At 40.6% G+C, this 25,423-nt stretch overlaps 1 protein-coding gene across 1 annotated transcript in view; it reads right to left on the minus strand.

Annotated features, from left to right (window-relative positions):
• GAD2 (glutamate decarboxylase 2) overlaps positions 1–25,423 on the minus strand; it is a 159,190-nt gene that overhangs the window by 82,750 nt on the left and 51,017 nt on the right. The window contains exons 8-9 of the mRNA XM_029592613.1: positions 21,468–21,547; positions 302–356 (exon numbers count right to left, since the gene is read on the minus strand). Coding sequence (XP_029448473.1) covers positions 302–356; positions 21,468–21,547 — 135 coding nt within the window. The remainder of the gene's footprint in view (positions 1–301; positions 357–21,467; positions 21,548–25,423) is intronic.

Here is a 25,423-nt window from a genome sequence, read left to right on the forward strand (position 1 = left end):
TGAAGGTGGATAAAGCCTTGGGCCCAGATAAGGTACATCTAATGATACTAAGGGAGGTCAGAGATGTTCTGGCAGGTCATTGAAGAACCTTTTCAATAGATCATTGGAGATAGGAGTGGTTCCATGGAACTGGAGAAAGCTTACATAAAATTACCCTCTTAATACTTTTTTGATGGACAACAGAGAAAAAACAAAATTAAGTTAAAAAAGCGCTGGTATAAAGCTAGATGCAGAACAATGAAAGGAAACTGTATAGTTTTTCTTTCAACAACACTATAAAATAAAACAGAAATATTCTCACCTTTTGTTTAACTTCAATAATTCTTCTTTCAAGGTCAGATGGGATCATTCTTCCCCTGTAGTCAGAGATATAGATAATGATTTTGTTGTTAATATAGTTCATTTTATCTCTTTGCTGCCTAGCTGGATAATCTCATCAGGATAATATGTATTTTTACCACTTTTTATCACTAGGCTATTAATAATGATTCTATTTCCTTAGTAGAGAAATGCCATTTCATTCTATGGAAATTCATGTCTTCTGCTTCACTCGTGCATTTAATAATCTGACTCCTTGTTCAGTCTTCAGTGATCTGACACCTTGGGTATCTCCTTTATAACATGATGTGATGTGTGACCCCTCAAACATCTGAATCTTTGTGTTTCATTCCAATAATCTGACAGCTTGAGTATCTTCCCCATAAAGCAGTGATATTAACATAATATTTAAAAAATAGTCACCAATTAGACTTGGAGAGGACAATTTTCAGTCATTTCTGCATGTAATTAGTCATTTACATGCATAAATGACTGCCTGAAAATTGCCTTCCTTCAATGCATTAACATTTAGAGAAGTTCCCCTAGCACGTTTTTTGGGTGGGATCAGAAGATAATACGTTGATTGTATTGTAAGACTTACATGGCATTATTTTTTGTAGAAAGTCTGCCACACAGAAAGCAGGTACAAAAGTCTACAGGACCCTTGTACCCACTGTAGGTGCAAAGCAATAGTACATGTGAACTGTTTGTTTGAATCTTGGCACAAAGTCTGCAGGTAAAAAGTACCTAACTATTTGCATGTACTGGAAACACATGTGTGTACTTACAGATTAGAAATACGTGGCATTTTATAAACTGTGCAGCTCCTGCATTAATCTCTGCACGACCATTTCCACATGCAAATGTTATACCCGCATTTGAATGTTGAGCACTTTGCCTCCTATTTTCCTATTACCTATCCACAGGAAGACATCACCTCCTAGTTATGATTTTTTAATTTCCTGAGGAGCCTTTTGTAAGGGACTTTATCAAATGCCTTCTGAAAATCCAACTGCACTATATCAACTAGCTCATGTTTGCCCATGTGCTTTTTCACATCATTCTAGGAGATTAGTGTCCCTTATGGAACCAGTATATTAACGTGCAATACAACATTTACTATGCTATAAACGGTTCACGTTATGTACTAATTATTTACCATAACAGTTAAAATGCAGCAGATGGCAGTGCAGAGCCCAGGTTTTGTAGGTTCTGGACCACAGTACTGTTCCTTTGACCTGTCAAGCTCCCAGAATAGCCTTCAGCATTTCCACCATGGCAAAGATCTAAATGGCCAATTTGTAAATGAGTCTAACGCAAACGTGGACCAAGATTGTGGGATAGCATCTGGGGGAACCTCATATGAATGCCTTCAAAAGGCTGATGATGCCTTGCGGGCTAATCCAACTTCAACCCCACAGAGCGTGTGATGCTTCAGTAGTTTATCAAGCTGTCGCTAATTATAACACATTCAACATCCACAGCTGTGGGGTTGAAGTTGTATTAGCCCGCAAGGCATCATCAGCCTTTTGAAGGTATTCATATGAGGTTCCCCCAGATGCTATCACACAATCTTGGTCCACATTTGCGTTAGACTCATTTAAACATTGGTTATTTTCTCAGTGTCTAACATTTCTTGGATTTTTCATGTGTGTATTTACACGAAAAGATCTAAATGGAGCATGGCTTCTTTCCTTTGAGTTTCGTAAGAAAGGGTTTTAGAAACTGTCTGCCAGAGCAGTCATTTGCAGTCTCTGTTCTTCTCTTGCAGTGGTACACAAAACACCGGAATCCCCAAACTGGTGACGGCCTTGGTTATCTCCCTTCATAACGTGTTGTTTGCTTCTATTGACCTCTTACTGGACTCATCCACGAGGAGTGATAAGCAGTACTCTAGACCTGATGGAAAAGAAAGCCATTCTCTTCGGTGCTGAAAAAGATGTTGTGAATTCAGAGTCTGGATAGTGGTGGTGTCCGTGTGCTGCTCGCTGTTTGTATTACCTCTTCTACTTACACTTCCAGCAGTTCAGGATAGGGACGTAAGGCAGAACAATTTTATTTTGTTTTGTTTCATTACAATTTTTTTGTTAAATTTTGTTCAATGTCATTTTGTTTTCTTTGCTATTTTGTTTTAGTTCGCACTATTTCATTTTAGTTCACATTAAAACAAAATAGTGTGCTGTAAAATGAAAAAAGTGTATGTTATTTCATGTTAGTGTGTTCTATTTCATTTAGTGCACACCACTGGTATAGCCAGAATTGATTTTTTTGGCTAGGCCCAAGGTTAACATGGATGTACTAGGTATACTAGGTCTGAGCCTTGGCAGATATACCCTTATGGGGGAATTTTAAGTCCCCGGCATGTGCCAACACCAGCAGATAAGTACACATGCTGAGCACATTTTCAGAGCGGCCACATGTGTACCTGCCAGTATGCGCAGAAGTGCTGGGTTCTTGAAAAGAAGCGGGCTGGAGGTGAGGTCTGGCCGGGATAGCCCGAAAATTGCCTTTGGAGGTAAATTTAAAAGGAGTTATACATGTAAATGTAACATACTATCCTAGCTAATTTAAAAACGCATTTACACATGTAAAGTGCATTTTCACGTGAATATCCTATGGACAATTCAATGGCATATATTGTAACAATTTTCAAAAGCCCACTTACACAGATAACGTGCATTAACATGTGAAAAACTTAATTTTAAGCGTGTAAATGCTTTTTAAAAAAAGGCCCTTATGATGAATAATGCCTTACGGGCGGATTTCAAAGCCCTGCTCGCATAAATTTGCCCGGATTTACGCGAGCAGAGCCTTGTGCGCCGGCGTGCCTATTTTCCATAGGCCGCCGGCGCGCGCAGAACCCCGGGACTCGCGTAAGACCCGGGGTTTCTGAAAAGGGGCGTGTCGGGGGTGTTGCCGAGTGATGCCGCATTTGGGGGGCGTGGCACGGCATTTGGGGGCGGGCCCGGGGCGTGGCGCCGGCCCGGGGGCATTCTGGGGGCGTGGCCGCACCCTCCGGAACCGCCCCCAGGTCGGGTCTCGGCGCGCCAGCAGCCCGCTGGCGCGCGTTGATTTACGTCTCCCTCCGGGAGGCGTAAATCCATGGATAAAGGTAGGGGGGGTTTAGATAGGGCCGGGAGGGTGGGTTAGGTAGAGGAAGGGAGGGGAAGGTGAGGAGAGGATGAAAGAGAGTTCCCTCCGAGGCCGCTTCGATTTCGGAGCGGCCTCGGAGGGAACGGAGGCAGGCTGCGCGGCTCGGCGCGCGCCGGCTGCCCAAAATCGGCAGCCTTGCACGCGCCGATCCAGGATTTTAGAAGATACTTGCAGCTACGCGCGTATCTTATAAAATCCAGCGTACTTTTGTTTGCACCTGCTGCGCAAACAAAAGTACGCGATCGCGCAGTTTTTAAAAATCTACCCCTTAGCGTGCACCTGACAACAGATTTCCAAATAGTCTTCCACAACAATCATACATCAAGGGTGACATTTTTAATGTTTTAAATTCAATTACTTTAAGCACTTACCAATGCTAAACCATATATATATATACTTTTGGAAACATTTCAATTATATTTAAAGATATCTCAAGTGCGAGTATCCTACAATTTAATTTAAATATATCCAGAGACAATAGTGTACTATAAAGACAAATATCTCAACCCACATCTCAACATCCAGCAAGGTGTTTTACAACCCTCTAGGATGTTATAACCAAATATTTAAAAAATTACAGATAAAGAACAATAGTGGCTGGTTTGAATGATCATCAAGCGGGCTAAGTATAATTTTTATGACTAATTGCACTTTAGCTTTTTTGCACAATTTTTTGCTACAAGAGATGTGTTAATAAAGACTATTTCAGCACTTTAAATAAAATTAAATTCTTTTTGAGATAATTACAATGAGAGACAGTAAATGATTAAATGAAAATTTGCTTTATAAGGCTGATGACTGCCTGCGGCCCATTATGGGCGAGAGACAGTAGATTAAAAATACTTTAGAGCATCTGTTGATGATATTGTCTCTTTTTGGTATATGATCTTTGAGTAATAGAATAATATTCTATTTCCCTCTCTTTTTGGTGGTTTGTGATAACCAAATATTTGCCATATTTAGGTGCATTTTCAGTGAATAGGATCAACTGAAAATAATTGGGACTGTGTTATAAATAGTGGCATGTTAAAGCTTAACGCACATTTGTGAATAGGGGCTACTGCAACTGCAACATTGCTCTCTGCTTAGAAATAGGGGGTGGGGGCTGAAAGGGAAAAGAAATTTGGATTCAGTGACAACCAACATTAGCCATGACTTTTTTACAGTCTGGGGTACTGATGCTCAGACATTAAGAAAAAAAACACAGGACTGCTTCTACCGCTAAGTCGATAAGCAAAGCACGACAAGCAAAAAGGATTGATACATGGGAGTAACCTGTACAGTGCGGCAGATACTACCATGGGAAGCGATGTCCTTTCGTGGATTACAAACTGGTTAAAAGACAGGAAACAGAGAGTAGGATTAAATGGTCAATTTTCTCAGTGGAAAAGGGTAAACAGTGGAGTGCCTCAGGGAACTGTACTTGGACCGGTGCTTTTCAATATATATATAAATGATCTGGAAAGGAATACGACGAGTGAGATTATCAAATTTGCGGATGATACAAAATTATTCAGAGTAGTTAAATCACAAGCAGACTGTGATACATTACAGGAGGACCTTGCAAGACTGGAAGATTGGGCATCCAAATTTAATGTGGACAAGTGCAAGGTGTTGCATATAGGGAAAAATAACCCTTGCTGTAGTTACACGATGTTAGGTTCCATATTAGGAGCTACCACCCAGGAAAAAGATCTAGGCATCATAGTGGATAATATTTTAAAATCGTCGGCTCAGTGTGTTGCAGCAGTCAAAAAAGCAAACAGAATGTTAGGAATTATTAGGAAGGGAATGGTTAATAGAACGGAAAATGTCATAATGCCTCTGTATCGCTCCTTGGTGAGACCGCACCTTGAATACTGTGTACAATTCTGGTCGCCGCATCTCAAAAAAGATATAGTTGCGATGGAGAAGGTACAGAGAAGGGCAACCAAAATGATAAAGGGGATGGAACAGCTCCCCTATGAGGAAAGGCTGAAGAGGTTAGGGCTGTTCAGCTTGGAGAAGAGACGGCTGAGGGGGGATATGATAGAGGTCTTTAAGATCATGAGAGGTCTTGAACGAGTAGATGTGACTTGGTTATTTACACTTTCGAATAATAGAAGGACTAGGGGGCATTCCATGAAGTTAGCAAGTAACACATTTAAGACTAATCGGAGAAAATTATTTTTCACTCAACGCATAATAAAGCTGTGGAATTTGTTGCCAGAGGAGGTGGTTAGTGCAGTTAGTGTAGCTGGGTTCAAAAAAGGTTTGGATAAGTTCTTGGAGGAGAAGTCCATTAATGGCTATTAATCAATTATACTTAGGGAATAGCCACTGCTATTAATTGCATCAGTAGCATGGGTTCTTCTTAGTGTTTGGGTAATTGTCAGGTTCTTGTGGCCTGGTTTTGGCCTCTGTTGGAAACAGAATGCTGGGCTTGATGGACCCTTGGTCTGACCCAGCATGGCAATTTCTTAGGTTCTAAGCTTTCTGGGCAGACTGGATGGACCATCAGTCCTTTTCTGCCGTCATTTCTATGTTTCTATGTATTTGCAGTGAACATTGAATTTTGTGCCCCTAGGGGTATATAAGATATTTAAAACTCTTGAAAAGGGTATAATAGTCAAGAAAGATTGAGAACTACTGCCCTAGAATATATACACCCTCCAATTGGGAAGTGCAAATTGGAAAACAGAGCAACTCAGACTGCTACAGATCCCTGCATAGAAACTACATGCTAGCAGAATATCTCACCTCAGTTGCACATGCAAAACTGGTAAACTCTCAACAAATACAAAAGAACTGCACAAATTAGAAACAGAAATAGCAGACAAAAGGTGAGCTAAAACCCCCAAAAAGCCAGACTCTGCCTGCAGTATAATACAGAAAAAATATAGAAACATAGCAACATGATGGCAGAAAAAAGACCTTATGGCCTATCTAGTCTGCCCATGAAAACCTACTAATTAGCTCCACAATCCCTACCACTTCCTCAGAGATTCCATGTGCTTATCCCATTCTTTCTTGAATTCAGATACTGTCCTTATCTCCATCATCTCCACTGGATGTCTGCATCAAGCATCCACTACTCTCTCTGTAAAGTTCCTACCTTATGCCTTTGTTAACAATTTTATTATAAATGTTCTCTGTATTTGACTATGGAAATATTTTTTCCTGCTTTTTCTGTTTTATGTAAACCGGTATGATTTGCATTTTAATGTAAGAATGTCGGTATAGAAAAATTATAAATAAATAAATAAATAAATAAATAAATATCCTTAGATTACTCCTGAATCTATTCCCTTTCACCTTCAACTCATGTCCCTTCTTTCTAGAGCCTCCTTTCTGTTGAAACAGGCATGCCTACTAGGTATTAATACTATTGAGGTATTTAAATGTCTCTCTCATATCTTTCCTATCTCTCCTTTCCTCAAGAGAATACATGTTTAGATCTTTAAGACTGTCCCTGTAAACTTCAGAATGAAGACCTCTGACCATATAAGTAGTCACTAGGGATGTGAATTGTTTTTTGACGATTTAAAAAAAATCGTCCGATATTTTTCAAAATCGTCAAAAATCGTTAGAGTGCGCGATACAATAGAAATTTTCCCGATTTATCGTGAAAAATCGTTACTCCCATTACTGTCCACTAACGGGAGTTATTTGGTGGGAGGGCGGGAAAACTGGCACACCAAAACAACCCCTAAACCCATCCTGACCCTATAAAACTAATCCCTTACCTTCCCCCACCCTCCCGAACCCCCCCAAAATGTTTTACGAGTACCTGGTGGTCCAGTGGGGGCACGGAGACCGATCTCCCACTCTCGGGCCATCAGCACCATTTTGGCTGCCACTCAAAAATGGCGCCGATGGCCCAATAAAAAAAACAACCCACCCGACCCTTTAAAAATGATCCCTTAGCTTCCCCCACCCTCCCGATCCCGCCAAAACATTTTAAAATTACCTGGTGGTCCAGTGGTGGTCCCAGGAGCGATCTCCCATTCTTGGGCCGTCGGCTGCCACTCATAAAGATGGCACCAATGGCCCTTTGCCCTTACCATGTGTCAGGGTATCCGTGCCATTGGCCGGCCCCTGTCACATGGTAAGAGCACTGGCTGGCTGGTGTCATCGCTAATGAATACATATGTAACTATTACAAAACAACCATTACTGTATGCATTTCTGAACCCTGTCTTGGAACGCCCCTAAACTGTCCCTTTTATTTCCTTATAAAATGTAGGTGTGAAACTGAAACACACTTGCACTTTTGATGTTTATAAATAGCATATATGTGTGTGCATACTACTTACGCATGTATATACAATTTTTACATATGGAACCCCTTTGAAAATTCACTTCAAAGAGTGAGACTAAATGGTCAGTTTTCCCAATGGAAAGTGGTAAATAGTAGAGCGCCTCAGGGATCTGTACTGGGACCTGTGTTGTTTAACTTATTTATTAATGATCTGGAAAAGAGTGCAACAAGTGAGTATATTCAAAATAAAATAATTAAAATACAAGCAGACTGTGAGGAACTGCAGAAGGACCGTGCCAAACTAGGGAACTGGGTATCTAAATGGCAGATGAAATTTAATGTTTACAAGTGCAAAGAGATGCACATCTGGAAAAAATAATCCTAACTACATATTGTAGAGTGGAAGAACAGGTTGAAGAATGGAATGGGGTCCTCTCTCAGGGAGTAGAAGTTGTAGCTCTGGTAAAAAAAAAAGGGTCTGTTATAAAGTTAGAACATCTCTATCACGGTTTTCTGCTGGGTTCTGGGAACAAAAGCAGAGGTTGGAAAGACAAAGGATTAATCAACATCAGTTAAAGGATAGGATTAAAGGCATAAGGCAGCACAATACTATTATGCCATTAAGATAAAAGTTAAAAAAGCAGTGTTTTACAGAATGGATTGAGGGAACCGGAAATAACACGACAAAACTCTGTTTCCTGTGTTTTCAGCAGAGAGTGGTAGGGGGTATTTCAGAGAGATTGGATAATAGTTTTGTAGCTTTTTTGTCAAGTAAAATGTCATTTCTCCAGGGGATTTTGGATAAAAAATTGAGACCCTGGAGAATATAGGAGGAGGGGCTTGGTATGGTAATGGATGAAGAAGGGAGATATAGAATAGAGGGAGAGGTAAGGTAATGAGTCTGACTGAAGAAGGGAGACAGTATTTATAAGTTCATGGTGAATTTTGGGGGTGGGCAGATTTCATGCAGCTAGATTTGGATACTTTTGAAACTTTAAGCTTTGTAGAGTTAAAATGGATTCTGGCAAACAGCAGGATTATGTGCTGTGAATTTGATCCTTGCCTTTCAGAGCTAGTAGTAACTAAAAGCTCTTCCAGAGGGATTCTGCTATGTTTTTTTTACATTGTGAATAACAGTCTCACCATCCTAGTTCTTTCAGTCTGTAACTTGGGGTCATCTTTGATGCCTCTCTCTTCTTCTCTGTACACTTGCAAAACACTGCTAAAATGTGTTCATTCTCATTTCTGATCATGCTACCAAAACACTCATTCACTCTCTTGTCTCCTCCCGCTTAGACTATTGCAACTTGCTATTTGTTGGTTTCCTCTTGAACTGTCTTTCTCCAGTTCAATCTATTCAAAATTCAGCCTCACAGCTTATCTTTCTTCACAGTAAAACAGTTTATGATAGCAGATAAAGACCCAAATGGTTCATCCAGTCTGTCAGCAAGTTGTTAAGGATAGTAATTCCCACTCCAGGCAGGTTACTCCCATGCAGAAATATGGTGCTGAATTCTATGCAAACCTATCTTATGCATATTTATTTATTATGGATATCCTGGACACTAGTCCTGTGTGTGGCTCTTGAAGACTGGAGTTGGCCACTCCTGCTCTAGCCACTAGGGACCTTTATGATTATCCCAGGCCCTTTTGAATTCCATTACCATTCTTATCTTCACCACCCTGTCTGGGAGAGCATTCCAGGCATTCATCTCATCATTACCATGATGTTGTTCCTGAGTCTACCCCCTTGGAGACTTATATCTTGACCTCTGATTCTACAGCTTCCTTTCCATCAGAAAAGTTTCAATTGTTGTGCTTCATTTATATCTTTAAGGTATTTAAAAGTCTGTATCATATTTCTCATGTCTCTTCTGTCCCCCAGGGTATACATATTTAGTTCCTCCAGTCTCCTATCATAAGTCTTTCAGTATAGACCCCAAAACATTGTGGTTGCCTTTCTCTCTACCGATTCCATCCTGTCTCTATCCTTTTTTAGATTCAGCCTCTAGAACTGAACCTTGTACTCCAAGTAAGACCTTTCTCACTTCCTTTCTCCTTCTGATTATGCCTCTCTCTAGGCAGCCCAGCATCCCTCTGGCTCTGCTTGCATGTAAAGAGCCCTACTGGGTCTTTACTGAGATGTTTGTTCCATGTTAACAGGGGAAAGAGAAATAGTAGTCTGTTGGATTTTAGCTCCCCCATATGGAAGACTGAAATGTTAAAGTCCCCAGACTATAATACCCAGTGCCACCATTTTGCAGTGTGGATTTTTGGTTTGTCCTTACAAGAGGCAGGAAGGCTCTTTTTCTGCTCCCTTTTCTGATTTGTTTTTTTTTGGAGTGAGTCCTGGGAATGGAATAAGAGAAAGAGTAACTTTTACCCATTGTAAATGTGCCAGGGACAATTTTCAAATAGTTTAGGCTCCTAACCTTTGGAGTTAGATTCCTAAATTAGGCCTTTTGAAAATTTACAAGGGCTGAGTCTCTAAATTTAGGCTTCTAGTTTCATTAGGCTCTTAAATTTAGGGGCCTAAAAAGTGGGTAGATACAGGGGGAGAGATAGAACTGGAGAAACAAAGTTAGGGGCTTGGTACTGATTTTCAGAACTAAGCACCTAATTTAAATGCATAAATCTAGGCAAATAAATAGCAGTCCTAAATTTAGGAGCCTAACATTTAAGGAACTAAATTTATGTAAATTTTCAGCTGAAAACTTAGGCACCTAAGTTTGGCTGAAAATAGGTGTCAAACTTAGGAACCTAATTTAGAGGCCTAAATTTACGAGCTTGGCTTTTTTTTTTATCTGCCCCACCAAGTGTTATCCCTTTTGATTTAGAATGAAGAAAGTTTTATCCATCCTTCCTTTCTTACTTTTGGTTGTATTTTCAGTCAACTTTAATTTTAACCATCTGCCTGAGATCCCAAGGATCAGAGATTCAGTGTTAAACAATCATAAGGAATTTGGAGTCTGTCACTGAGAGAGATCCGATGGACTCTTGGAAGTCATGCAAGGAATCTCTTTTCATTCCTGGAAGGAGAAGAGGACTGCAGAGAAGACCAGTGTCAACCATCTAGTTTTAAACACTATACATTTGGATAGCGAAGAGAGAAATGAGGAAGTACCTTCAGGTACTGGTAATGACAGCAAGGATTGTGAGAAGAATGGATAAGAAGGAGGGAGTACATTATTGAACAACGAGATATAGGTATGAAAAATAGGACTTTCATTTATATAATCTAAATTGGATTTAAGAGTTCTATCCACCACCTTTTGGGAGGACGCTTCACAACTATCTCTTTAATCGGAAAGGATCAGGAGTATTAGAGTAAATTAATCCAAACAACAATATAAATTAACTTTAACTACAAGATTTATTGGAAGATACTAAAAGTGTAAATGGAATGTATTGAATAAATTTTAAAAGAACATTTTCATCAAATTTCCATCACCAGTAAAATTAAGTTGGAAACCACTATCAGCTTCCAGCATGATTATTACTACAGTATTCAAAAGATTTTTATATGTAAATACTAATTGAACAATGCTCAGGGCCTTGGAGATAATCTCCCCCCTGCCAGGGAATCTTGGACTCAGAGGTACTTGATGTTTGTAAGAAACTTTGAACCATCCGAAGTCCCTATAAGTAAAGGTGACCCCACCCGGGACCCCTTAGGGATGTTTGTTAGCTCAAGGTTAAATTCAAATTGTCATACACTATTACCCTGAGGTCTCTTTCCTAGTCTGTGCACATCAGTCTTTTACATCCCATTATCAAAAATAGCTCTTCACCCCAAATGCATGTCTCTGCACTTCTTGGCATTGAATCCTAGCTGCCAAACATTCAACCACATTCCAAGTTTTCTTACATTGCTTCTAATTCTCTCTACTCCTTTAGGAGTGTCTACTATGTTGCAGATCTTGCTGTCATTTTAACCCTTCTGCAATATAATTCAGAAAGATATTGAACAGAACAGCATGGATTGAGCCATTTAGACTTTTAGAGTGGTGCTGGAGAAAATCAGGAGGAGCAGTAGATAAGGATGCCTGACATAAAGCTGCTACTATGTATTCTAATATGAAGTGGAAACTAAGAAAAGGTTTTATTCAGGATTTGTCAAGAAGGCAGAGAATAATCCAAGAGTTTTATTAAAGTAGTTAGATCTTTCTTAGGGGGTGGAATTGATAGGTCTATGTGTTATGACAACATGCCAGATTGTGAAGCGTTGGCCTCTTTTTTTTCAAGAAAATGTATTAAACTTTAAGATTGGGTTGGATAAGGGACAGATGAATGGTGATAAGAGTGGTGAATCTCAGGAGAATTTATTAGGACAAGAAGAAATAAATAATATGAAGGAATATGACCAGTTCTCATTGTTGGACCTTAAGTAGTATATGGGTCAAGTAAGATCATCTAATTATTTTCTGGACCCATTGGCCCTCTTATTTAATCCATAGTTTTTCAGATGAGGTTTGGGTTATTTATTGAACATTGTTAATGCTTCCCTTAGGAAGGGGAAGGTTCCATCAGTGTTGAAAAAAGCTGTGGTTATACCAATTTAAAAAAAAAAAAATTCACTGGATCCTACTGTATGTAATAATTATTGCCCAGTCTCAAATTTTTCATTTGTAACCAAGGTATTAGAAAAGGCGGTGACAAGACAGATTTCAGAATTTATGACAGAATTTGAGAAATTGGACGTTGCTTAGGCTGGGATTTCAGAGAGGCTGCAATACGGAAACTGTGTTGGTCTCCTAAATGGACAAAATCTTTCCAAGACTCAGAAGACTGGATGTGGGTGAGTCTCTATATATGGCTATTTTGGACCTCTCTAGTACTTTTGACATAGTAGGATCTATCCTGAAATGGGTTACATCTATCTTATAGTAACAATTACAGATAGTAGTTCAACAGGGAGTTGTCTGGTCCTGTAGGGAAATGACACAGGGGGTACCTCAAGGTTCTTCCTTATCGCCATTGATTTTCAATATGTTCATGGGTAATTTAATTTGGTTATTTGGGTTCATCCTATTTATTTATGCAGATGATATTCAACTCTTGGCCCTCTTGGGCCAAAGAGAGGAAGAGGTAGTTTCGCAATTAAATGTGTGGTAACTCAAGCGGTAGCAGCCTGGGACAGCCAGAGGAAAAGGAGACAGACTCTGGCTGTTCTGTAGCGTGCACTTTATTTGCAGTGTAAAAGTCAGCGAAAAAACAAAATAAGACAACTCAACCTAGCCTCAGGTTATATACAGTCCTGAAAAAAGTCAAGTCAAACAAAATATGCAGCTCATCTTAGCTTCAGGATATGCACAGTTCTCACATGTCTTGGCATATGTTACTTCTCTGCCAACTGCCCAGGGCATCTGTAATCCTTCTAGACCCTGAGGTCTTATACTCTGGTGATGGGCTCCTCCTTTCACCCAGGATTCCCTGTGGTCTTAACCTTAAGGAAGGCCATGCAGGACAACTGAGCCTGGTCCCTTACGGTAGCCTGAATGACTTTTCTGTATAGTCCTTCACATACCCTCCCCCTCAGCTCAGCTTTGCCAGGAGAGGCATCTGCCTGTACAAGGGACACCTCTCTTGATAGCAAATCTACATTGGCATTCTCCCTTCCTGCCCTATGTCGGATCTTATAGTTGAAGAGTTGTAGGGCCAGGATCCATCTCATCACTCTCGCGTCAGACTTCTTATTCCTATTTATCCATAGGAGCATATGGTGGTCCATTATGAGCATGAGCTGCCATCCCAGCAGGTAATAGCACAAGACCTTCAAGGTTCACTTGACCTCCAAGGCCTCCTTCTTGACTGTTGAGTACCACCTCTCCCATGGCATTAGCTTCCAGCTAATGTAGGCCACAGGATGTTCTTGGCCATCCTTCTTCTGGATTAAGATGACTCCCAAGTCAACCTCTGAGGCATCGGTCTGCACTGTGAAGGATTCGGTGAAGTCCAGACTTATCAGGACCGGCTCAGAGCATATTATCTCCTTTGGGGCTCTGAAGGCCTTCTCTGCTTCCTCTGACCATTGGATCTTCTCTGGTGCTTTTTATTTTAGCACCAGCCTTGTGAGAGGCTCCGCTTTCTTTGAATAGCTGGGAATAAACCTTCTGTAATATCCCATAAGGCCTAGGAACACTCTCACTTTCATTTCTATTTGCAGAACTGGCACTCAAGTGATTGCTTTGATCTTCCTGGTCTGTGGATGGACCTTGCCCTTCCTGAGGGCGTAACCAAGATACTGGCCTCTTGCCCTCCCAGCAAGCACTTAGGGTTAGCTGTTAGCCCTGCTTTCTTCAGACTGGTTAGTGCAGCCTGGAGTTGGCTAAGATGTGTCTTCCAGTCGGGACTGCAGACCACAATGTCGTCCAAGTAGGCAGCTGCGTAACCTTGATGTGGGTGGAGTGGGTGATCAACCAATCATTGAAACATTGCAGGGAAACCATGAAGGCCAAATGGGAATATGGTGAACTGGAAAAGATCACTAGATATCAAGAACGCAGTCTTCTCTTTCGCCAAGGGCATGAGAGGCACCTGCAATATCTTTTGGTAAGATCGAGGGTAGAGATGAATTGGGCAATCTAGATAATCAATTCATCCACTCATGGAATCAGATAGGTGTCGGGTTTTGAGACCTCATTGACCTTTTCAAAGTCGATACAGAACTTGATGATCCCATCTTCCTTTGACACCAATACTATGGGTGAGGACCAGGTACTGTTAAACTCCTCTATTACCCTGAGCAGGAGCATCTCCTTCACTTCAGTCTCGATGATGTGGTGTCTGGCCTCAGGAATCCAATAGGGTCACTGCCGTACCACAACTCCAGGAGCCATAATGATGTCATATTGTACCAGGAGAGTACGACCGAGCAGGTTCGAGAAGATCTCCTTGTTTTTCTCTACCAGCTGCTTTAAGTCAGCTGTCTGTGTAGTGGACATCTGTTCTTCAAAAGGAACGTGAGTTCAGTCCACTTCAGGCCTGACCTCTGGGCCAAATTCTCTTTCCTGTACCTCGCCACACTCCTGTACCACCCATGTCTTCAGGAGGTTTACATGGTAGATTTGAATTTTCTTTTGCTTATCTGACTGAGCTATTTTGTAATCCAATGGCCCTGTTTTCTCCAAGACTTCATAGGGTCCTTGCCAATGGGCTAACAGCTTGCTTTCTGATGATGGAAGAAGGATAAGGATGCAGTCCCTCGGCTGGAATATTTGTTGGACTGTGGGATGATTATAAGCTTGAGAACTCTGGGCCTTTTCCAGACATAGGCAGATCACCTCCCCAGCCTTTCTTAGTTGATCCTGCACTCAGAGGATATAGTCAATGAGATTCTGCCCAGGGTTTGCTTCGTCTTCCCAGATCTCATGAACTATGTCCAAGATTCTTCTTGATCTCCTCCTATATAGCAACTCAAATGGGAAAACCCCATCAAGCTCTCTGGTACTTTGCAGATTGAGAACAGTTCTTGCTCCTCTTCATCCACAAATTTCCTTAGCATTTGTTTGAGCATCTGGTTGAAGCACTCGACCAGGCCATTGATCTGCGGATGATACACCAAGGTCCACAGAGTTTTTACTTTGAGGAAGGTGCAGAGTTGTTTCATAACCTTGTAGATGAAAGGGACACCCTGATCTATCAGGATCTCCTTAGGCAGCCCAAGTCGCAAAAAAAACATCATTAAGATGGTCATGACCATCAGGGTCTTCATGTTCTGTAGTGAGACTGTCTCTGGATATCTTGCCCAGAGACAGTCTCACTACAGAACATGAAGACCCTGATGATCATGAATATACTTATTTCTTTGAGTCGATCTCACTAGTGGTCCCACAAGATCCATGCCCACTCTTTCAAAAGTGGTCTTTATAAAAGGCATTGGTATGAGAGGTGCTGCCTGAATTCTGGCAGATTTTGTGAGCTGGCAGGTAGGGCAGGATTGGCAATACAACTGAACCTGTTTAGTTTGGTTTATTGTTTATTGAGTTTTATATACTGTTGTATCACATATACCATCACAATGGTTTACAATATTATAAGAAAAATGAAATACAATTACAGGAGTAAAATCAATAAAAACTCAAATATAAGGCGGCTATATAAAACACAGGTATAAAATAACAATATAAAATAAAAAGTAATGACCAATAAATAGAGACTAATAAATATTAAACAGTAAAAAGTTAAAAGACCTCTTAAAAATAACATCAGTAATTAGGCTGGGCTATTTTCAATTGGGTTCTGCATAAGCACAACTGAATAACCATGTTTTAAGCTCTTTCTTGAATTTTTTTGTATTGGATTGTAGACTCAGATCTACTGGTAATGTGTTCCAAAATTTGGGGCTTGCTATAGAGATCGCTTGCTCTCTCTCTTGACTTAGATGTGCTGAATTCACAGAGGGAATCGTTAACAGGCCCTTGTTGGCCGACGTAAGGTTTCTCTGAGGGGCATGTAATTGAATAGCCGTATTTAACCAGTCAGTTTGTTCACTGTAGATAATTCTATGTAAGATACAGGCTGTTTTGTAATGTGTATGATAATGGCCGGCTGTCTCTAAATTAGTGGTATAGGTGTATTTGTCCTGCTCTGGGACATGGGAATCTTAGAGACTTTTTGAAAGAGATCATGGTCCTTCAATGGTAAAAGCTCTGGAAACTCCAACTCTCCATGGTCATGGCTGGATGAACCTGTTGTAAGTTGATTCCAAAGAGGCTTGGAATTTGGACAGCCCCATCCAATGATTATGGGGTAGGGTAGCCAAGGGAGTACTCCCACCTCAATGATATCTTGTCTGACCGAGGACTTCAGACGTACCCAGCTTGTTGTATATTGTTGATGATCCCTGGGAATACATGCCAGGGTCACTACCTTATTATAGTCAATTTGGACTGGCTTCAGCAGATCCCTCTGAATGAGCATTTTCACACTCCTAGCATCCACTAACGCTTGCGCTGGAACACCATCTAGCTCAATCGGCATCAAAAACTTAGAAACTCCCTGGCTGGAGACATCTACAAAGTTACAGGAGTATGGAGTCACCACAATAATGTCCATCACCTCATATTCCCTGTGGACACAGACTCTTGCAAAATGGCCCCTTTCTCCTCAACTGAACCATGGTAGTTTGGTGGAGGATTGCAGATGAGGTGAACAGTCTGGCTGGGCCTGCGCTGCTGTCCGTCGAGACCTCCGAGTCTTAGGACTCTGATGTTTTCTCTCTGAGTTGAGGGGCTTCTTGCGGAAACTTGCTGATTTGGACATGGTCTAGGCCTGATGATAGGCCTTCGCTACTTCCAGGGCCTTTTCAACCATAAGGCTTGTGTGTCGGCAAACCCACTGCTGCATGGGGTGGGCAAGGCTGTCCTGGAACTGTTCCAGCAGAACTATTTTGGCTACCTCCACTCCAGTTTTCTCTTCTGGATGAAGCCCTTCTAGGCAGCATCTTTAAGCCTGTGGTATAGGTTCCTAGAATTTTCTCCAACCTGTAAAATCCGCACCAAAATCACTGTCAATAGGTTTCTGGGGTGAGCCCCATTCTCCTTAGAATGGCTGCCTTGACTTCTGGATAGGTGGCCCTCCCATCCGGATTAGCTGTTTGGTAGGCATCTTGACTAGCCCCAATGAGGAGATTCCCCAGAATTCCTCAGTTGCTGCACCATTCTTCCTCTCTGGCTGTATTCAAATACAGTTTAAAAACTCATCTTTTTGAAACTGCTTTTAAATTGTATGCACTTCAATAACTACACTTCTCACAGATTCTTGTTTGTCATGTATGTTTGTTTTGACTAGTAAACTGTAAGCTCTATGGAACAGGGACTGTCTCTTATATGTGTCTGTTCAGTGCTGCAGATGTCTAGTAGAACTTTAGAAATAGTAAATTGTAGGTATACTAGTAGAGTTTTTTTACAGTCTGTCCTGAAATGTTGTGTCACCTCTTTTGACGAAAACATCTTTGGATGCTGCTCAATGTGCCAGTTACCATTCTATGTCAAATATCCTCTTCCTGCCAAAATTATTGAAAAAGCAGTAACTGCAAAGTTATCCTCATATTTAGAGGAGTCTGACAGTCTTGACTTGTGCAAGGTAGGGTTCAGAAAAAATCATAGCACAAAGACGGTGCTGGTGGATGTTTTGGAGAAGGTAATGTGTTATTTGTTTTCTTTTTTTTATTGGAACTTCTCTGCTTTTGACCTTAGCAGTCATAAGATCTTGCTTGATCATTGCAAATGGGTAGGGATAGGGCAGGGTGGTAATGGATTGGCTCTCTTCATTCCATTCTAACAGGGACCTTTTTGTTTAAGGTTAGGGGGCAACTGTCTGGGTCAAATGAAGTGTTTGGTGGGGCCCCTCAGGGTCATCATTGTCCCCTCTTTTATTTAACACTTTTATGAGACCATTGGAAGGTCTTAGCTGGAGTTTGGGTATGACGGGCTACTTTTCTGCTGCTGATGTCCAGCTGGTGGTTCCAGCTGGGCTTGATCTTGCAGAAACTGGGAGGTCCATATTCAGTTGTTGTGCTAGTTAGCCAGTTATACAGAACCGGCTATCTTAAAGTTAGTTATAACCGGCTAACTTTAGGACAGTGCTAAGGCCCTATCAGAGTTAGCTGCAGAAGGATATCAGAGTTAGCCAGTTAACTTATGCAGCTAACTCTGCTATTCCCCAGAATGCCTCTTGCCCGCTCTGGACCACCCCCATCTTATCCAGCTAAATTCTAGTGCTGAATATAGCCGGGTAAGCCATTTAGACAGATAACTATTACATTATTTATCTCAACGACTTTTGAATATGATCCTTGTCAAAATTTCTCAATAGAAGCCTAAAGGGGATGATGAGACTTTCTTTGTTAATGGAGGTTCATCCTCCTCCTTTGGTTTTAAAGATGGATGTGATGGATGCGACATAGGTTGTTTGCAGAAAGTAAGAGATCTAAGGGTTTTGTTTGATGTCCCTTTTGAGTTGGAATCACAGGTTTCAGCTATGGTTCCGAAGATTTTTTTACGCTTAGACAAGTATGGAAATTGCATCTCCTGCTGAGTGTACAAGCCTTTAAGTCAGTTGTGCAGGTTTCAGTTTTGTCTTTTTAAAATTATTGTTATTGCCTATTGGTAGGCCTTCCGGGAAGATGTATCCAGCGGCTGCAAATGATCCTTTATAAAGGACTTCCTTCCCATTCTGTACCTACGGAAAACATCTTTACTGAATAAGGCATATATGACCATGTATTATATGCACTAACCACTTTCCCCTTAGACACAAAAGGCCTGATTCAATCGGTTCTTTTTCCATAAACACAGAATGGTAGAAAAGCCTTAGTGAATCAGAACCAAAATGGGTATTCTATAACAGTGGTATTCTATAACAGTTAATATTATTTTAACGTAAATCACATTGCCCTAGCAAGGATCACTCCAAAGCAATGCTTCAAACTCCTTAAGGGCCAATATTCAAGCTGTCTGCATTGGGGCAACTTCTGTGGGTACTTTTAATATGATAACTTTGCACTAATTTTCAAAGCAAAAATATACACATGCTTTCACTTTACAACTTGTTTTGGGTACAAAGTACCCACAGACATTTGCACCTGCTTCTTGCGTGGGCACTTCTTCATGGAAAAGTAGGTTAGGGTTATTTTCCTTCCCTGACCTAAACACCCTTCCCCACCCCTTTCCCCAAGAAACGCCTCCTCTAAATGTGGCTCCAAGTTCATGAGTTGCGGAACAATGCACTTCTATTTAGCTGCTTTGCGGTAGGGCAACTTTCAGGCAGTAAATCACTTTTTACCCATCTAAATGGCTTTGAGGATTATCATCTAAATTTAGATGGGAGTTAAAAAAAATAAGACACTTTGGATTTAAAAGAGACATAGAAATATAAACTATCATAGCAGATAGGAACCACTAGGCCCATGCTCTGTTTCATTTCTGGTGCAGTGTCCTAGGTCCCAGTTGACCTCTTCTTTGTAACTTGGAATCCTCTGGCTTGTCCCATGCTTCCTTCAATTCCATTACATTTTTTTATCTGTTATCCCTACTGGGAGAACAATCCTGTACCCACCACCCTCTCCCATAAGGAAATATTTCTGGTGTTCCTGATTTTACCCTCTTGGAACCTTTTGATTCCTTTGCAATATTTGAATGTCTATCATATCCCCCCACCTCTCCTCTTCTCTAGAGTAAGCATATTTAGGTTTTTAAGTCTCATATGGCTTGTGGTGTAGCATCTGAACTATATTGGTAGCCTTTTTGTATACCTGTCTGTGTAATTTTGGAGGTCCTATCTCTAGAACTGGTTACAATATTCTAGATGAAGTCTTACCAATGACCATTATAGAGGCATTCTCACCTCCTTTTTATATTAGCTGTGCTTCTCCTTAGACACCCTAGCATCCCCCCTGACTCTGGCCACCACCCTATCACACTTCTACTTTGACATCATCCAAAATGATCTCCTGCTAGGCATCCCTGACCTGCCTCTGAAAATATAATAATCTTGTGACCTGTTCTCTAGGACACAAACTGGGAAGAATGCTTACAAAATAAGATCTTCTTTAAATGACTTGTGAATTTATACAAATAGGCTTTAATTTTAAAAAATGTTCTTTTATTGTAGTCCATGTCTTGGGAATGAATATTTAAAAAAATTATTAGAAAAGGAAGAGAATATTAAGGAGCTCTTCTAATACTCTTTTCAAGCATATGGAACAGGTAAACAAATCATAAAGTACTTTTTAAAACATGATTCAATAACTAGATGGTTTTGTGTATGGCTAAATGGGTTTGTGGGTTTTTTTTTTTTTATAATGGTCTGCTTCTAGTGACAGAACACTAGATGCTGTATTAGTATACTTACATACATACTAAGGAATCATCAACAAACAGGATGCAATTGATACCATTTTACTATACTAACTTAATATATTTGTGACTAGTTTCTGCAAATGTAGACTACCCTCATCAGGTCTTTTCAAAATCAAGATGAAGAAAATATAATTCTCTAGTCTAAAGCAAGTCACAAATGTACTAAATGAGTCCAATATAATGGCATCACCTACAATTTGGGGGTGCCTGCCTGGTTGAAGGAGTGGAGTGGAAAGGTGCCTCCATCATCATACAGGGTTGACACCTAATGGATAGACTCAGGATGTGTGTATATCAGGTTGTAGAAGCACTCACAGTCTACAGTCTTTGGTTTTGAATTATCACTATATTGGCAGGTCTAGATAGGACAGGGGAGGTTAAAAAATGGACCCCCAGGTAATTCCAGTGATGTCATAACCCCCATCTGAGGCCGACTCCAGTTGAGATGGATGCCCAAAGACAGAAGTGATTAGATAAAAAATTCCCCTAAACATTTTAGATAAGAAGTTTACAAGACAAAATATGCTTTGTAGAGTTTTGGTACACCATGTACCTTCTGTTTTATGCACATAAAATCTTCAATTTTCAGTAAGTGATTCATAGTGTTGCTGAATTAAACATTAGACTACTATTGGGTTATAATACTGCCCATAAATTGCTTAAGCTATGTCCTCCTGGTTTATGAGGTGAGCAGAACTTTGAGATTGAATTTAAAGCCTTGCATTGATTCTATGAGGTATTCTTAAAATAAATTATAATTCAGTGTCCTGTTATATGAGAGTTGAAATAGAAGCTTCTTTGTGCTGAGTTATACAATTAATATTCTTCCTTACTTGGACTTTTCCAGGTTTATTACTCTGTAAAATATTCTAAGAAACAGAATCTAAACCTACCTTTCATCACATTTGATCAGAATCACACTGTCTGTTCCAATTCCCAAGGCAGCCGCTCCCTTCTTTACGGAAAAGTGACTCTGAAAAAGCATGTTTAAATTGTTTTTTGTATGAAATATTATATCATCTGCTACTGGTAGAAATATGCTTTATATTATTATTATTATTATTATTATTAATAATAATAATTATTATTTTTGTCATTAATAATAATAATTATAGTAACAATTTCATAATACTTTTTATCTAGAAAAAGCAACAATAAGTCCTGCAAGTATTTTTCAGCAAATAAAGGCAAAGTTTGAATAGTTGCATTTGATCAGGATTTTTTATAGATTCTTTGCAGGTTATAGCTAAAGAAGACAATCTTTAGAAAATTCTTAAACTGACTCAATTTAAAATGTCACAAGCTACAGAGAGTTCACTTAGCTGATAAGGAAAAGACAGAGCATATGCTTCTTGGGGTTCTGTTCATTCAGCTATCGATATCAACATATTTAACTAACCCTCTGCCTACATATATTCATTTACTCACTAGAAACCTGAATATTGGTATGAGTAGAGTACAATGACCATATTGACTAAAAGCCTGATTCAAATTTTTCATTAGAACACATACTGGTTGCATAAAAAGGCTTCAAGTGCTGAAGAAGCTAGCATCAGTAGATATTTTTGCCATAGGTACAAATATGTCAGTACTGTTAATACTGATTACAAAATGTAGAGTTCTTAGAGCTTGGATTAAATTCAAATTGTTCAAATTGATCAAACTGTCTGAGGTTTGCCCACATGTAAATAGCTACACACCTTAAAATTAGATACGGCCCTCAATGAAAGATGTCACAACCTAGAAAATTCTAGGAACTAATAAACTTTATCGGGCCAGTTCATACTGGAGTGGATTTTCAAAGGGTTATGCACATAAAATACGTGTGTAACCTTTTAAAACCCCTCCTGTGCGTGCAGAGCCTATTTTGCATAGGCTCGGCGACACGTGCAAGCCCCGGGACGCACGTATGTCCCGGGGCTTTGAAAAAGGAGCGGGAAGGGGGTGGGGGCATGGGCGGGGCGCCGATCCGAGGCCGGTCCGGGGGTGGGTCCGAAGCCGCTGTGCCGGAAGAAATCATGCACTGGCAGCCAGCCGGCATGTGCAAGTTATGCCTGCCAGAGGCAGGCGTAAATAGGACAACAAATGTGGAGGGGGATTTAGATACAGCTGGGGGGGTTAGATAGGGGAAGAGAGGGGAAGGTGGGGTGGAGGGAATGGGGAAAGCCATTGGGGCTCCCCTAGGGCTCTGTGCGGCTGCATGCCATGTTATAAAATCAGGCGTAGATTTGTGCGCGCTGGGTTGCACGCACAAATCTTCGCGCTTGCGTAATTCTGAATATCCGGCCCACTATGGGGTAGATTTTAAAAGGGTTAAGCGCATAAGTTATGCGCATAACCCTTTCAAAACCCCGCTGTGCGCACCGAGCCTATTTTGCATAGGTTCAGCATTGCGCACAAGCCCCGGGATGCGTGTAAGTCCCAGGGCTTCGCTAGGGGGGCATCAGGGGGGCGTGTCGGGGGGTGGTGCCGACCCGGGGGCGTTTCGGGGGCATGGCCGAGGCCTCTGAAATCGTTCTCGGGCTGGGGAATCGCACAGCAGTGTCCGATCGGCGCGGGCGTAACTTTCATGATAAAGGCAGGGAGGGTGAAGATAGGGCTGGGGGGTGGGTTAGGTAGGGGAAGGTGGGGGGAAGCCGAAGGAAAATTCCCTCCGAGGCCGCTCCGATTTCGGAGCGGCCTCGGAGGAAGCAGGCAGCGCGTGCAGAGTTCGGCGCACGCAAGGTGCACAAATGTGCACCCCCTTGCGCACGCTGACCCCGGAGTTTATAAGATACACGCGGCTACACGCGTATCTTATAAAATTTAAGTTCACTTAGAGAATAGCCACCTCCATTAGCAATGGTAACATGGAATAGACTTAGTTTTTGGGTTCTTGCCAGGTTCTTATGGCCTGGATTGGCCACGGTTGGAAACAGGATGCTGGGCTTGATGGACCCTTGGTCTGACCCAGTATGGCATTTTCTTATGTTCTTATGTTCTTAATCCATCATACTTTTGTTTGCGCTTCATGCGCAAACAAAAGTACACGCGGGCGTACATTTATAAAATCTACCCCTATGTGCACAGCTACTTATCGACTGCCTATGACAATGATGTTCACCAGATAGTGCTGACTTGGCCAATCAGATTGAGTAGCTCCAAGATGAACAACTGGTATGTGGTCACATGAATAATTTGTATCAATAAATGCTTTATATCATGACTCCACTGAATGTGTGAACAGCTCCCCTCAAAGAAATAGCATGACCATTAGCAGGGAAAAGAAAGTTGTTTATCTTTATTTCTACTTGCTGGACAATGCTTTTTATTGGAATTATCTGTGCTCAAGTGTCTTGATGATTTTAATTCAAATATCTTTAGAATCCTTTGATAATTTGAACTAAAACCAGAGGCCTTCTACTGGTACAAGGATCCATTCAGCTTAGCCAAAATGCATTTTTTCTTCTCAACAGCATTTTACAAATTCACCAGTAGAACTTCTTTTGCATGAAGTATATTCACTCTCATTAATTTATTAATGGCAACAGTCCAATGGATTGCTTTGTGCAGCAGAATCTTAATGCACTGAACTGACCAATCTCCTTTTGTCCATGACAGGTAAAATCTTTTGATTCTTTGTTTTTCATGTTAAAATAATAGCCTGTTTCTTTTTGGACAGTACCTATCACACTTTGGCAAACCAGTCTGTTGACAAAATATATTATAAAGCTATAACACTTTCAAATGTTCATACAACTATCTCTGGATGGATTTTCTGACACTTTTTTTTAGAGCTAGTGTACTCTTTCCAGCCTTCACAGTGGGGACATAAGGACTTTTATTAGGTTTATCATCGCATTACATTTCATTATATTAGGGCTCAACAGGACCTGCCTAGGTTCACATAGAGTATCAGTGGAAAAGCTTTGAGTTCAGGCTTCCAGGTCCAGTCTTCTGCTCTAGCCTCGAGACCAAACCACACTCTCATTACTTCTTAAAACAGAATCTGAAAAAAGGCCATCAAATTCCTATTTGCATTAAAGTAGTAACAAAAAGAATATGTAGACATCTCTAAGAATTGTTTCTAGCATTCCCTTTATACTAGAGAGCTGCTACAGCTTCCTGTATTTGCCAGTGTGGGAGCTGGAATATAACAATTGCTAATATTAGTAATAATATAAATTATTATGATAAAATAGTGACTTTATTAAACAGAATTGCAAAGCACTTTACCACTAAATGATTTTGGAAATAATATAAAGCTACAACCACTGTTGCAGAAGAGGGAGAATTGAGATGGGAAGAGAAAGGAGATAGCAGAATAACTGACTTCATAACTTGGACATTGTACATACATTTCTGGATTGGGAAGAACGGGAAAGAAGCACTAAAATGTTTGGCCTGCACACACCCCTATGCAAAGCAACTTACCCCTTTGTTCACGCAAGTATAAATAGCCATCAAAACTGCATTTTTGCAAAAAACTTAATTACACCTCTAGAAGTTGTAATTACATTTCTTTTTGTGATAAATCCCATCATTTTTCAGAACTTTACTACATGTGTTTTGTTTTTTTTTATAATTTATTGATTATGTATGGGTTTCTTTGTTCGCTGCTTAGAGCCCTGGCATTGGCGGATTATAAATACATATAAATAAACAAACAATATAAATAAATAAATAAATAACCTGTGAAGTAGGTTGAATCCACAACTTTTTCCTGGGGATTTTTTTTTTTTCCTGCCTTCAAGAAGTTGCATGAAATGGAATCATGGACAAAAGATGCACTGAATCAAAATTGTGGCAGCAAGCTTACTTGGGAGCTTTTCATATTTTGCCTCTTTTTTTGCCTGGAGCTTAAATCTGA

Source organism: Rhinatrema bivittatum, chromosome 2 (genome assembly GCF_901001135.1).
Source record: "Rhinatrema bivittatum chromosome 2, aRhiBiv1.1, whole genome shotgun sequence".
Taxonomy (NCBI): domain Eukaryota; kingdom Metazoa; phylum Chordata; class Amphibia; order Gymnophiona; family Rhinatrematidae; genus Rhinatrema; species Rhinatrema bivittatum.